The sequence below is a fragment of the Phymastichus coffea genome, unplaced genomic scaffold (genome assembly GCF_024137745.1).
Source record: "Phymastichus coffea isolate CEN01 unplaced genomic scaffold, Cenicafe_Pcof_1.1 PCOF00014, whole genome shotgun sequence".
NCBI classification, from domain to species: Eukaryota; Metazoa; Arthropoda; class Insecta; order Hymenoptera; family Eulophidae; genus Phymastichus; species Phymastichus coffea.
In genome coordinates, this window is record NW_026706825.1 from 3781608 (window position 1) to 3797456 (window position 15849).

The following is a 15849-nucleotide window of genomic DNA, read 5'->3' on the forward strand; positions in this document are numbered from 1 at the left end:
GAATATTGTCATATAGTGTTATAGTTTATTATTAATATTTGCATGCATTTTCATTTTTTATGTTTTATTTGAAATAATTAAAAAATTTACGAATTACGTAATTCAGATTTTCTGTAAAGTTATTTGTATAATTGAAAATGTCTGTCGATCTGGAAAATGAATTGATAATCGTTCTATAGCATGATTTTTCTCATAGCAAGTGTTTTCATATAAATCTTATGCGAAGTGTAAAATAAAATTGTCAGTATATCAAGCAACGTATATCAAGCGCTATATTATCCTCTGATATATGCGGTCAATAAAAAAAACTACGAAACATTCTTTAACATTTTAGGAAATCGATTCTTAGTAGAAGGTGACTACAATACAAAACATCTGTGATAGAGATCAAGGTCAAAAGGAGTCAATTTTTATTCAGTAATGCAAGTAGAAAACCTAATACCATAATTTAAACTAACATGTAGAATATTGCTTCATATTCTTCTTCATAGACACTATCATTGAAAATTCAAACAATAATATTTACACAGCTATCAACTTAGCAACTCCAAAATATCGAAAAAAAAGTTTATTCACTTAATTCCTAAATAGTTCTGGATAAATAAAAAAAAACAAAAGTTTAGAAAAATCTAGAAAAAAATAGACTGCAATCTATAATGAGGAACGAAATGAGGAAATGAATTGGCGGTGATATTTTATTGTTGAACATTGTTAGCATATTAAACACCTGTATTTAGCAGGTTTTTTAACGCTCGAATGTTTTCTACATTATAAACAAAGATCATGAAGAATTGATTTTTTAGTGTTCACATCATTATTCACTGTCTTTGCTTCACTGTTTACTGAGTTTACTTCTTCGCTTTTTTATCTTGATTTTTTAGAGAGTCTCGTACTTGTTTTTTATCCAGTAATCTGATAACTGAGTTTACCGTTTTTTTAATTTTTGGAACGATGTCCCATATCGCGAATTGGCACAAAGAAGCTAGTTGGCAAAAAATATAACGTCAACTAAGGAATCGTTCTACTCGGTGTTAACTCGAATACGAAGAAGAGATGAAGGAATAGAAAACCCCACTATAGCTACATCTCATCACTCTATTCTACGCTACTACTCTATCTTTTCTTCACTCACTTTTTTTTTAACTGCTATTACTCGATCACGAGGCACGCATCAGTAATTTTTATATGCAGTGCAACTTTATTGTTTTAAATAACGGTATTTCAAATACATTATAATTTTGTATTGTATATAAATATTTTATTTCATTTTTGAAATGGTTCATTAGAAAATAAACATTCAAAATTTGTTAAATTAATTTCGTTCCACGACGCATTTTATTTTTTTTTGTGTTTGATTCTTTGGGTTTGTTTATTGTCTTTTTCCGCTAACTAGTTTTCACTTTTGAGTGTTCCCAAATTTTGGCTGATTCTACTATCATCCTATTTCTTTCCGTTTCTGCAACTTTAGTTCTGTCTATGCCTCTGTGTCGTTCATATATTCCTTTTCCAGACATGCAGATCTATCGAAATTGCACTTGCTATTGTCAGAACTACCTCTGTTGAGATTGCTTTATAAGCATAAGCAATTTCTTTCCGTTTCTGCAACTTTAGTTCTGTTTATGCCTCTGTGTCGTTCATATATTCCTTTCCCAGACATGCAGATCTATCGAAATTGCACTTGCAATTGTCAGAACTACCTCTGTTGAGATTGCTTTATAAGCATAAGCAATCTTTACTATTTCTGTTTCTGTATGTTCCGTAGATGTACTGATACTAAGTGAGCTGTAATGGAATATGTGTACACAAAATAGTTGGTTTTCAAACACCTCTGGTGTTGAAAGTATACCTTGAGTGTATACCTGCTCCCAAACTGCACAATGGAAGAGTTTGAGAAAAAAGTCGTCATATTAGGGGATGCCCTTAAAGACTGTATTTAAAGATCTCCTCGTTATCGGGGACCTTAAATTTCGGAGCGATCGAATAGGATATGAGAACGACATGGAAACAAGGAAGACTGATACTGGAGATGACCGTGATGCTGAATGTAGAAGTGGCATCGTGGAACAAAATCAAGTTATAGAAGATCGAACTTTGAGTGCGCTTATCTGACGTGACCATGATTATTTATTAATAAAATTTCATTTCGAATAAAAGGATGGTGAGTGATAGAAACTACATGGCCAACAATTACCAGCATATTACCTTTGAAGTGATAAAGAGAGAAATGACTCAACACAGAAGATAAAAGACTCAATGTATAGTGCACCATGGTCAAGGTCAACAAAACCATTGCTCGAGTTAAATATTCATGGTTACAAAATAGTGACCAAGAAATTATGGTTCTTAGAGATTTTAGAACCTAAAGGCAGAGTTACCATAAAAACAACAGTAGATGGACTTTTCACTGATTACCTGGTAATGGCGACCACATAAAAGTTTTAGTTTGTGCCGGAGTTTAGGGGGATAGACCTAAGCCAAGACCTCTTCTCCCTGAAATTTAACAGAGTACCGAGCCTGGACTGTATCGCAAGGGAGATCCTTCTGCAGGTCACCTTTATATGTTCGGTTCTTCTGCTGAAGAAGTATAATGCTATCCTGTGAACCGGCATCTTCTCTACGCAATAAAAGACAGTAAAACTGGTTCTTGTACATAAGGAAAAAGACGAAATGAATACACCATCTTCCTATAGGTCTTTAAGTCTCCTCAATACTGCAATAAATATGTACAAAGCACTAATAAAACTGAGACTAACCCGTGCGATCGTAGCTCATGGTGAACTGACAGATAATCAGCACAGACACCACTCAATAGTAGGAGTAATATGGGAAGTCATAGATTTAACCTTTTGATAAAGATTATTTGCTATTTATCAAATATGGATGAGACAACTGATGTCTCTTGCGATACTGTACGTCAAAAATGCCTCTCACTCCGCCAGGTGGAGATGACCTTGTTTCCGTCTGTAACACAGCCCAGCTTTAGAATTTCTAGTGTCTCTCTTCCTTGGTTAAATTTTGTACCGTGCCGTCTCCTTTCAGTGTCTGCCGTAACTTTTCCTGAATGTTCAGTCTCCCTGCTACGTCGCTACGGAAATCCTGAGCAGTTTTCTGTCCAGTATTTTATGGTATTTTGCGATTTTTACTTTTAAGGCCTCCTTAATAATCTCTATCTTCGATCGTTTCAGAGTGTCCGCATATATCTTTCCTTTGATCCGCTTTGGTTTTCAGTTTTTCGTTAAATTTTTGCGCTTCTGCTTATTGTCCATCCGTTCGTCTCCTGGAATTTCAGCTCCGGAGTGTTCGGTGTCATCTTTAGGGTGCATAATTTCATCGTCTGGTAGTCATTTGTTTCATTGTCTTTCCTTTAAAGATTATCTTATTCCAGCCCGAGTTATCCGTTATTTTTATTTCTATTGTTATTAATATTATTAGTATTATTATTATTATTATTTCTTTTTTTTGGTGGTCATAAAATTCAATTCCTTATTTCATTTCCTTTCATTGTCAGTTTAAATCACAGTATACCGTCATCGGAATATCGCGAATCCAGGTCTACTGACCTTGACTCCATGATTCCAAAATCGAAATTTCGACTCCGGAATCTCGGATTCCTAACTTTCGTCTTTGTCTTTTTTCCAACATGTCACCATGTTAGTATTATTTTTCCGTTGAACGATCTGTCCATATTATTCGTGTCGTTTGTTCGATCGCCCGACCATCCACAACTCTTCTCTATTCATTCACTCATTTACTTAATCATTAAAATATCCTTCTTCTTTCCTATCTCTGAGAACAGCCTCAACAAAGTCTGCCACTACATCCCTGTTAGCTTCGCTTTGCAGCATTGTCCCAAGAATAGAATTAGGCGTAATACTGTGTCTGGTCATACTCACTACCTGTAGTCTCTCAATAATTAATCCAGTGCGATCACCTACAGAATGTATGCTCCGCATCGTCATTGTTGTACCAACAAAATTTGTCTGGCGTACTTTGTTCGTTTTGATCAAGTAGTTCCTGCAATATCCATAACCAGAAAGGAATTAGGTTGAGTAAAAATTCACTTCTCCAGCCAAGGCTTCAGGGCATCTATCAATCATCGAGTCTATTTTTTAGTTTTTAAGTTAAAGACCCCTCCCTTTCAATTTCTGTCGCATCTGCTCGTCTCATATTTGTGTTTTTATAGACTCTCTTATGCTTCTTAGATACAAGATCTGTGGGGATCATGCGCGCGATAATCTGAACAGCCTCTTCCGAGACCGTACGGTACGCATACGCAATTATCAGCGCTTCGTGTCTCTGTATATTCTGTAACCGTTTCCGGTATTTATTGGTCTTGAGGACGTCGACCCAAATTTCTGTACCGTATATTATATAGGATCGAGTGAGTTTTTGACGTTCAAAGTCGGCGTTTTTTCGGTCTCAATCCATGTGTTTTTGGAATTAGGCGACTGAACAGTTACTCTCTTGGCTGCCATTTCGGCTGTCTTCTGTGAATATGAGGCCAGAATGTCAATTTCACATCTAGGGTGACCTCGAACTGTTTTACTGTCTCCCTAGTCTCCATCGGTACCGTACCAATTTTTATCGCTATGACCGCTGATATTCTCTGTTTCGTTAGTAACATTAGTTCTGCCTTGTCTAAAATTATATAAATCATTATAGGTTTCGTGACACTTGATACATTTGGATACACTATTTCATGAGAATTTTTAGAATTGAAGCCAATAATTTTAGTTAAACAAAAATAGCAGTTATTGTGACTAAAAGGCTCCCGTCATAACATTGGTGTTTTGGAATACATGGGTGTAACTGTGTCTGTGGCATTATTTCAGCGTCTTAAAATTTCAACACAGGATTTACAAGCTTTGTGTGGAACCCAAGGTTTATCTTGACTTGAAATCGATATATTGAAATATCTCTTGTAAAACTGGTTGACACTTTCATTGATGTCAATTTTTTGCTTTGAAAACATAAAACGACAGTAGATGTAAGAAAAATTGTCTGGGTAATTTGAACACCTACGAACGTTCATTATAAAGAAAACGAAAATGTGGAAATAGCTGATAGAATATACTATAAATAATTCAAGGTAGCTATGAGAAAGTCTAATAAAGACTCCAAAGAAGAACTCACCAAGAGCAGAGTCGTGAAAACGACTGATGAAAACTGCTCGTCGATAAATCCTCCCGGATTAGCGGCTTACCAGGTAATTTCATCGCATGTACGAGGTTATGATACTAACCCAATAAGTATCGCAGGTTACAGGGCTCGAGGATTAAGGAAATTAGAGTTCAAGGGTCTGGGGGGGTTATAACGTCACAGGTTACAGGGATCGAGGTTTAAAGAAATTAGGATACAAGGTTTTGGGGCATTGTAGGTTACAGAGCTCAAAGTTTAAGGAAATAGGAATTGAAGGGTTTAAGGTTATAGCGTCGCAGGTTACAGGGCTCGAGGGTGAAGGAAATTAGGGTATAAGGGTCTACGGTTATAGCGCCGCGGGTTACAGGGTTCGGGGGTTAAGGAAATAGGGATTTAAGCGTCTGGGGCTATGACGTCGTAGTTTACAGTGCTCGGGGGTTATGGAAGTTAGGGTATAAAGGCGAGAGATTAGAGTCTTGCATATGTCGTATGTGCGCATCTGGGAAAATAGCAGTATCGGAACTGCTAAAATACTTGATTCGAATCAACGATATCTCGATGGAAAAAAAAGGTATCTCAAATCTTAAATATGGATTCTAAAGGGTAAGAGTATACCTTTCAAATAGTTTGCCCCGTTTTCAGAAAAAAAAATCCTTCCGCGTTGTTATGGGACCTTAAATATACCAAAAAACTGCCTTTTTGCCCTTTTAGGTTAAGATATCTAAAAAAACCTGACGTGATGGACAAATTCTGACTCCAGATTCGAATTCTACGCACAAAATTACTTCGGAAATGACCTTTCGTTGGCCAACAACAATCACAACCCCTTATTTTGCAGATCTGTGTAATCCTTCATCACTCACATCAGATATTAGGGAACTCCGAATTTTTGTAATACTTTGATAATGTCCTTCCATCTAGCAGAGTTTAAGAAATTCCTAACGTCAGTGTCATGAAAAACACTATTATTCTCGCACTGAGGCAAATTCACTCCATTCGTAGGTATCCGTCACTTCTGGTATCGCCTTTATTGTCGAGCATTACTTTTAAAATCAATACTGGTTATCTGTCAGTTCTCCGTTTATTATTTTCGTGTCAGGTATTATTGGTTTTATCCGTGTATCATACCGTTTGTTCGCTCTATCTGGAACATTTAGGGATCTATAGGACGATAGTGCATTCAATTCACCTATTCCTTTATACAGAAGAAGCAGTCTAATCATTTTCCATCGAGTGGTGAAGATGCCAGCTCGTAAGCCCAAGTTATACATGTCTAGTCTCAGCTGTACAATCGCAATCTATCGGAGGATCTCCCAGGGGATGCAATGCGGTTTCAGTGCCTTGCCAGACTTAAGTGAGGACGTAGCTTGCGTTACCTCCGCCTCAGTAAATTACGACATCTGAAGCCTCCGGTCATCCATATATCCGTCTATCACTGGTTAGTTTGGAAAAAAAATCTGTTAATTATTGCGTTTATGGTGTTTCTCTCTTCAGGCTCCAAAGAACGCAAATACCCTACCACCTTTCGTGGTTACAATCTTGTACTATAGTCTCCAGGGATCCTGTACTACTTCTTCGCATAACTATCTCGCACATTGATTTTTACTGTCTCTGATCAAGATAGTCAGCGCCTTTTTTGCTGTCTTGTACATAGTCGCCAAGCTGTCCGCATTGGAACCTTTGTTTTCACTCTCTTTTCACACTAGTATAATGTATTTTTGACTACTCTGATCTAGGTCAAGTCATCGAGGCTACGCTAAATTACGTTGTTAATTCCATTGTTTTTTGCGTTATCCAGTTTGCTCGTATTTTTTACATATCGACTCCTGTCGGAACACCTTTGGTAAATGCCATCGTCTCCTGTAACGATTCGTCGAAGCGTGCTTATCTTATTTCTCTCTGTATCAGTACATTGAAGTCTGGTCCATCCGTTATGTTAAACTGCATCCAGAGATTCTGAAGATTACTGGTCATTTGTCATTATTATTGGTCATCTGTTTGTTGTCTGTGATTTGATTGTATTTATCCATCACTTTCATAACCGAGTGTATTGTCGGTACTTTGGGATCTTGGGCTGCACCTGGGTCTGCTGTGAGTCCGCGATATTCCGCGAAAGTAGTACTGAGAAACTACGGAGTTGAAAGAAGATACGATATGGTTTTCCATGTCGGCTACACTGAGTTCGAATCCAATTCTATTGGCGGCCCAACAGTCCCTACTAGTGTTAACACTGTACCCTCTAGAGTGAAAGCAAGTGCTGGTTTGGAGCAGTCCTCTCATTTCTTTATCTCTGGTAGACCAAGATGCTTGTCTGATGTTCTTTCGAGGGATAATAGTTTATTAGTTCTCGTATGATGTATCTACTAAGGATTTAACCATTCATAGGTCATCCTTCTTCTCGTTCGCTACAGCACTCATTTACAGAGCAATCCATTTATACCACGGAAACAGACTTAAATCCGTGGACGTGTAAGTGATGAGTAGTTAAATATATCAGCAAAGTATCATTATTCTTACATGACATGTGAGTCATTGCTTCCTCTTGGCCGTGTCTGTTATAGCGTTGCTTTTAAAATTGTTGATAAGACGGATAACATTTCTACCGTGTACAATCGTGGACGTTGGAAGTTAGCATTTATTAGTGAGAAGTTACCACTCACTGAGCCGGCCGTACATTATTATTATTGCTATTATTATTATTAATAGCATCAATAGTATTAATTAAGCAAACTAATGGGTACAGATATCTAGTATATTGTTGCAACGTTCCACAGGAACCTAGTTTTTATAACTAGTCATAATAACAATAACAGAATTATTATAGCATTTTTATTCTGATCATGCTATTCGAGTAATCTTTTCTGTTCCCATAATATCGTCAATAGTAGACCAAAGCTGGTGAATATGTTAATATTTTAATGGATTAGTTCAAGAAAATTCAATTTTCTTGTACACTATTTTTCTCAAAATAAGTGATACAATATAGAATTAAGGTAATAAATGATTTTTATTTAAGGATTTTGTATGGAGAGTTAATAGTTTTTTTCGAGGCATCTCATTGAAAGATAAAACAATACCATTACCATAAACTTGATATTTTCAGCTGGTTTTGTTATTCAGTACACCCTTAAGGATTCTGTATAAAAATATGTTACAATTTTACAAAAGAAATAAATGAAAATGCAAGTAAAATATTCTTTAATTCGCTACCTTATCTACGGAAAAACTTTAAAAAACAGTCATTAAATTTTTCAGTATGTTATAATTATTTAATGTCACCGGCCGATAATCCGATCCGATAATCTTTTTAATGTCACCGGCAGTGGAAGTAAGTCACTCTTTTAAGTTACGATTTTTTCCACTTTTTGAAAACTTTATTAGTAATCGATAAAATTTTAAGAAAATATTTAAGAAAAAATCTGTGTTTGTTGCTTTGTAATTGAACATTTTGACAAATCGTTTCTATGGTATGACTTATGACAATGCTTTACGACGACGATAATTTCCAATTCATGTTTTATACTGCACTCATACTAATGAAGCCTGATATTTTTTCAATTTTTGTTCTATTTGGTAGCGTGATAAAGCAGATGTTGAAATATTATATTGTAAAGCGAACAAATACAACGGATTATTTTTTGAAATATTTCTAGAGTACAAACTACTAACTCTCTATACATATTTTACATTTGGAAACGTCCCAAAAATGAAAAAATAACAATTATCAGATTTTAACTTATTATTAGACTAGGATCAAGTTGAAATATATTTCTTTCCTCCTTTTCCTTATAAACCCTTGTTGTTTATCGTTTTATTCTTCAATTTTAAATAAATACGATAACTAAACATTATCTGATCATTTATTTTAAGCATAAATATCTAACAACATTCTTACGATTCTTTCTTTTCATGTACAAATCCCTTCAACTTTTGAACTTGCATCCATGAAAAAATTCCACTTCAAATTCAATCGCCCGCTACTACAGGACTGGTAGTAACTTACAGTAAGTTTTCTCCAACATTTATTTTGAGATTCCATTGACATCATTTACGTTATAACAGCACGTATTTGTTTAAGTAAAATAAATTTAACTTATAAATATTACACATTTGTAGTGCTGAATTATTATTTTATAATACTTGAGTAATGATATGACAAGGTAGTTGAATATGCCGCATGAAAAAAACATATCTTCGAAAAATATTGTTGGTAAAATTAAACGCAAAACATAATTGGCTTAACCAAACTAAATCTATTTATTGTAATCAATATTTCTTTTTTACTCAGTTCTTAATTATTATTTTTTATGATAGAATATTTATACACGTCATCATGTAAAATTTTACGTAATATGTCCTACTATTAAACCTCAATGAATTATAATTTATTATATTACATATTTCTGTCCAAGAGATTTATTTTCCCACGGTGATGATACATTATAGGTATTGCCTTAGATCTGATGAAATTATACCCCTCTCAATCTATCCGATACTAAATTTGAAGCAACCATGCCACTTTCTAGGAAATATTCTCATGTTATCGAACTTCTATCTCTCTTGACCAAATAATATATCATGTACATTTGGGACAATTAAAAACAGACTATTTTTGATCACATAAATATCTTAATTGTTATGTCTCCAATATTAGCATGATTATTGTCTAACATCCGTATAAATTACATATTGATGCAAGCGATACAGTTTTGAATCTGCGCTGACGTAAGTTATCGATAGCCGAAAGCGTGTTTTGATTTCAAATTAAGCTAAGAATAAATTATTGAATTTTCTAGCGAAAAAACGTAACAATTATCCAGCAATTGAAATATTTCGAAATTAAGTTTAGGGTTATAAATTTAAAACTATCACTGTCAATTAGTTGGATACAGTAACTACAGAACTTCGAATATAGCAAGATGCTGGAGAACGTTATGTTCGATATTTTGTCTCATATGCACAAAATAAACGAGGAGTATAAGCACACACTCGTTGGTCTACGAGGTGTGATCAAAAAGTAAGGTGAATTTTTATTTTTCTCAAAAAATATTTATTTATTCATCAATTTTTATTTTATCTCCTTCAAAGTAATCCCCCTCGGATATAATGCACTTGTGCCAACGCTTTTTCCAATCCTCAAAGCAATTCAAAAAATCATTTTTTGTGATCTTGTTTAGTTCATCCTTCGATGCCGTCTTTATCTCCTCAATCGTGGCAAAACGCCGTCCTTTCATGGGCCTCTTCAGTTTTGGGAACAAGAAGAAGTCACAGGGGGGCCAGATCTGGGGAATACGGTGCCTGTGGCATCGTTACTGTGTTGGTTTTAGCCAAAAATTCGCGCACAAGCAACGATGTGTGAGCAGGCGCGTTATCATGGTGCAAAAGCCAATTTTTATTTTTCCACAAATTCGGACCTTTCTGGCGGATTGCTTCGCGCAAATTACGCATAACTTGCAGGTAATATTCCTTATTTACTGTTCTACCCTGTGGCAAGAACTCATGATGCACCACGCCCCTGCAGACAAAGAAAACTGTAAGCAAAACCTTTACATTTGATCGAACTTGGCGTGCTTTTTTTGGTCTTGGTGATCCAGAATGCCTCCACTGGGACGATTGAGTCTTAGTCTCGACGTCATAACCGTATACCCATGTTTCGTCACCTGTTATAACCCTGTTGAGTAAATCTGGATCATCGTTGACGTCATTCAGTAGCTCTTGGGCGATGGTCATGTGACGTTTCTTTTGATCGAAATTGAGCAATTTCGGAACAAACTTCGCTGACACACGTCTCATGTCTAAAACACTCGTCAAAATTGATTGGCACGAACCAAATGAGATGCCAATATCATCAGCAATTTCTCTAATGGTAATTCGACGATTTCCCAACACTATTTTCTTCACTTCTTCAACATTCTCATCAGTTGTTGATGTGCTGGGGCGTCCAGAACGAGGTTCGTCGTCGGTGTCTTCTCGGCCTTCTTGGAAGAGTTTATACCACTTGTAAACATTTTTTTGGCTTAAAGTAGACTCTCCGTATGCCACTTTCAGCATTTCAAGTGTTTTGGAACATTTGATTCCATTTTTCACACAAAATTTAATGCAAACTCTTTGATTCATGTTTTTAGACAGCAGCAAATCGTGGAGCACGCAAAACACTTCTAACCTTGATGCCTCTCACAAACAAACCAAACATACTACAAAGCTGAAATTTCGAACGTATGTTCTAGACGAGTGTACCGACATAACCAAATAAAAAAGTCGAAGATCGAACGGACGTAGCCCGCTAAATTTCAAAATTCACCTTACTTTTTGATCACACCTCGTAAATGTAACCAGGTAAACTATATACACTTGATATAAGAAAATTTTCGTGAAGGTTGAGGATGACCTAACGATTTATCCGTAATTCAAATTTCTCGAAAGGTAGTTGTATCACTATCAATCGGATCCTTCTGTTGAAATCTTTTGTCGATGACGTCATTCAGAAACGCTATGCCGGCACTATCGTGAGGAAAGCATGCTGAAGCTTGATGCTAAAGTTATGATGAATTTACAGCCGGAGACTTTAGCCGCTTCAAAACTTATGAATGAGTGGACCAATAATATGATTGATTAAGATAGTGTAAAAACGTCGCTGCAAAGTCTGCCAACAGTATAAAGTAAAGTAATTTCAGTTTACAGGTTTTGTTAAAAGGCGATCTATTATATGAGCATAGGCCATTGATACATAAAGGGACCTTTTTCTCATATTAAACACAGGTTCGAGTCTCTTCTGGTTTTCAAATATCTATTTCACCTATCAAAATGGGCTAAAGTTATACATTTTTGTCCGGTAATGAAATTGGATAAAAATAAAATAAATAATGAAATTGGATAAAAATAAAATAAATAATGAAATTGGATAAAAATAAAAATAAGATTAAATCTTTAAATGGAATGCTTGGGGTATTGAATATATTGGAGTAATTTTTTATAGCGATATCTCTGAGATTGCTGTAGCCGAACAAGAAAAGCACGTCAAATACTTCAAAGCGGATTGCAGAAACATGTAGTATGGAATTGCAGACAAAATATAGCACAAAAACTTGCGACTTTGTATCTGCTGCATGACAGTAAAGCTTATTTTGAAACATTCTGGTCCTTTCATTATGAAAACCAATCAAGCCATATTACGGCTCTTTCACGATAGATGAGGTACTGATCGAGTACGAAACGACTTGCCTCAACATGCATCTCAATTATCCAGTCAGAGCCGTTATGTAAATACAATTAAATGCAAATTTAAACAATCTCTTAAAGTCAAATTGTTGTCAAACGAATCGCACGTCACGTGTTATCGTCAAATGGTCAAATAGTCTTTGTTCACCACATATCGGCTGAAACGTTGCATTATGGAAAAAATTGAATATTTTGTTCTCTCGTAAGGCTTTTAATTGGAAAAGTCTACGAAGATAGGCCTGATTGAAAATGAAAGTTTAAGAAATGTATCGTGTGGAAAAAATATTACCGCTTAGTTCAGAACATCCCATAATTTTCAAAATTTGTAATAAATTATTTGATTCTGTTATTTTTTCATTAATTCTTTTAAAAAAATTGGTTTTTTGAAAACGATCGAAATGATTTGTCTCAAAAGGTTCTAAATGTTGTATGATCTCTAATAATACTGAAAATACACACGTACAGCACACACACACACACATACACAATTTTACTGATATACATTTAATGTAGTATATTAGATAATAATATATTTAATTTGTAGCATACCTTATAATAAAATGCTCTTAGGATTTTTGTAAGTAAGATATTATTTTTCATATCGGTATTTATTGTGCATCAAAGTATAGTTGATTAAATAAAGGCTTTGATAATTGAAAACATAGATTCATTGTTGCAGAATCTTTTCAATTATTCTCTAATATATCATCTTTTCAAATACCATCAATATCACTATCGTCTTCAGTAGTTATCTTCTTGTAAAAATTAGTGATTATGGTTCACATATAATCCAGCTTACCGCAGAAATACAATACGACCCAAAATCGGCAGCGGTCCGTGGCGTTGAGGAAATCTTCTCAGCTGCTGACAATCTTCCTGAAAAATAAAATGAACGAATATCCGACCTGACACACGCATGCACGTCGTGCTGGTCTTCTCACGGACACCTGCGGGTACACGCGTAACGCGGCTGTCAGGTGCGCTCACTCGCACGTTAAATCGCTCACTCCTTGTCTCTATCTTTTTCTTTCTATCTCTCTCCCAGCGCGTGCTACTTCATCTTTATAATACACTAAAAGCCGCGCCGCTCGTCGCTCCCGGTTCCGCCAATCAACTCTTTTAAACAGGAATTTGCAATATTTTACCTGGATTTGACCTTTTAAAAATCGCTCTAAAAATTTATAACTTATCATTCTCAACAAGGAATTCCTCGCTCAAGGTCAAAATTATTATTGTGATTTGGCGATACTCTTTATTCTGAATAACTTTTGTCTAAACATTTTGTTTTATTCGGCTTAACAACAGAGATATTTGAGTACGTTGCACAGTAGGATATTTCTAATTTTTTTTCTATAAATCTCTTATAAGCTGCAATTTTTACCAGATTTGGACGATTTTTTTAAATTACTCATTAATTGGATTAAAATTAATCCATTAATTAATTAAAATACTCATTAGTTGGACTTTTTGATGTTTGAGCGCCTTATTGTCATCATTAATATTATTATAATTATAAACACTATAAAAAATAACACATTAAAGTACGTAAAACTTTCAGACAAATTTTCCAAACGCACAATATTAGTTTCAACAACAATAATAAAAAGATATTGCAATACTATCTTCTCAAATCAACAATTTAACACTATTTCTTATTTAAATTATCATAATGAACTACTATAAATATATATTTTTAACTCTTCCTGTCTACAGAATCTTGATTTCGTAGTATGTACTCGTTTAATTAATAACAAATATAATTAATTTAGTGAACATCAAATAACAAATTAGCATAATCACGACTTTATACTTTATTTCACTGATATTCGATCTGTTAAATACGATTTATCAGATTTGTAATCAACGACATACAAAACTAAAAGATCACCATGTAGCACTCTTGCGATATTAACGATATTAACGATGACAATAAGGTACTCGAACATCAAAAAATATAACTAATTACGAGAATTAAAAAAAAATTATCAAAATATGGTGAAAATTGCGGTTTATAAAAATTTATACGAAAAAAAATAAAAAAAGTCTCATTGAGCGACAATTATAATGAGCTACTCTATGAGTACATATACAGGGTGTTTCATTTTAAACCAACCACGCGCATAACCTAGTAAAAACAAACGTTATCAAAAAATAACCTCTACAAAAGTTGTAGGGGACTGAACGGGATACCAAATGCTATCATCATCATTGACCCTTAATTCGATTTTCAAGGTCATCTGATGGTCAAAGTGCTTTTTTTTAATTGGAACCCCTATTTTTGACCCCGGAATCGTGTAGAGCGGGAAAAATTACATCCAAAATGATATTTCAAGTTTGTATTTATGACCTGAGAAGGTCAATTGAAGGTTGAATGCTCAAAAAACCTTTTAATAACTGATTTTTTAAATTTTTTGGTAGAATAAATATTATAGATACCTTTTGAAAGTAATTGTGTAAAATGTCTTGCTGTCTTTTAAGCCATTTTGCAAGGTCACTTAAAAGTCACAGTGCTTGTTGTAACAGAAAATTTTTTTTATCAAGGATTCGTAAATGGAAAAATATACAATATGAATATGACAATGTCCTGGATCCTATTATCGATATTCAAGGTCATTTGAAGGTCAAATTTGTATCCTACCATTAGCATCACCCGGGAACAACGACGTTGATGTAATAGGATTGTGTTCCCTTTTGGGTGCTTGATTACAGTGAGTTCCGTTGCCTCTCACTTTTCTTCAAGAATTCAACGTAGGTTTTCAAAGATACCACCATTTTCTTGAATACATAATTGTATTCGCTGCTGAAATTGTTCTACTGTTCTGAGTAATATAGCCCTTGGGATGTTTTTACAAGCGATTCGAATTCTTTGCATCGTGTCTTCTCTTGTTGTTGGTTCGTGTTCATAAACATTATCTTTTAAATATCCCCACAAATAAAAATCAGGTGATATCAAATCTGGAGATCTTTGTGGTCATCGAACACCAAAATCTCCACGTTCGGTCCGTCCAATGCACCTGTCACAATAATATTGATTGAGATATTGTCTAATTATTCGAGCGTAGTGTGCAGGAGTTCCATCTAATTGAATCTTATTATTAATCTTACATTATTAATCTTGTGTATAAATCTACTTCTTCAAGAAATACTAAAAGATGGTCTCTTAGATACTGTAAAAAATTATGCATATTTCTATTTCCATCGAAAAAGTATTTCAGCATTCAGTGCCGAATATAATTAAAATTAAGTGAATTTCCAGCTCTCACTATTTCCCTTCTTTCCATTATTACAAAATTTTATCATTTAACAAAACTATAAGGGAATCAAGACAGTATGTTACGTATTGTTCGTATCATTTTCGATAATCAATTTCTTTTCAGCAATTTTAGAATGATATTGTAGAATAGTTATACAATTTTGATTGCAACAATTCTTTAGTTCTTTTATAATATGCATTTCTTGTTATATTGTTGATAACACCGAGCTTCCTACCTC

General features: G+C 34.6%; 1 protein-coding gene across 7 annotated transcripts in view; it reads left to right on the forward strand.

The window, feature by feature from the left end:
* Window positions 1-15849, forward strand: part of LOC131674343 (ephrin type-B receptor 1-B) — an 819189-nt gene that overhangs the window by 465329 nt on the left and 338011 nt on the right. For 5 of the 7 annotated variants that reach the window (XM_058953013.1, XM_058952971.1, XM_058952988.1 and 2 more), the window contains one exon: window positions 9126-9143. The exons of the other annotated variants lie outside the window; for them this stretch is intronic. In XM_058953013.1, the coding sequence (XP_058808996.1) occupies window positions 9126-9143 (18 nt within the window). The remainder of the gene's footprint in view (window positions 1-9125; window positions 9144-15849) is intronic. 7 annotated transcript variants of the gene reach the window in all.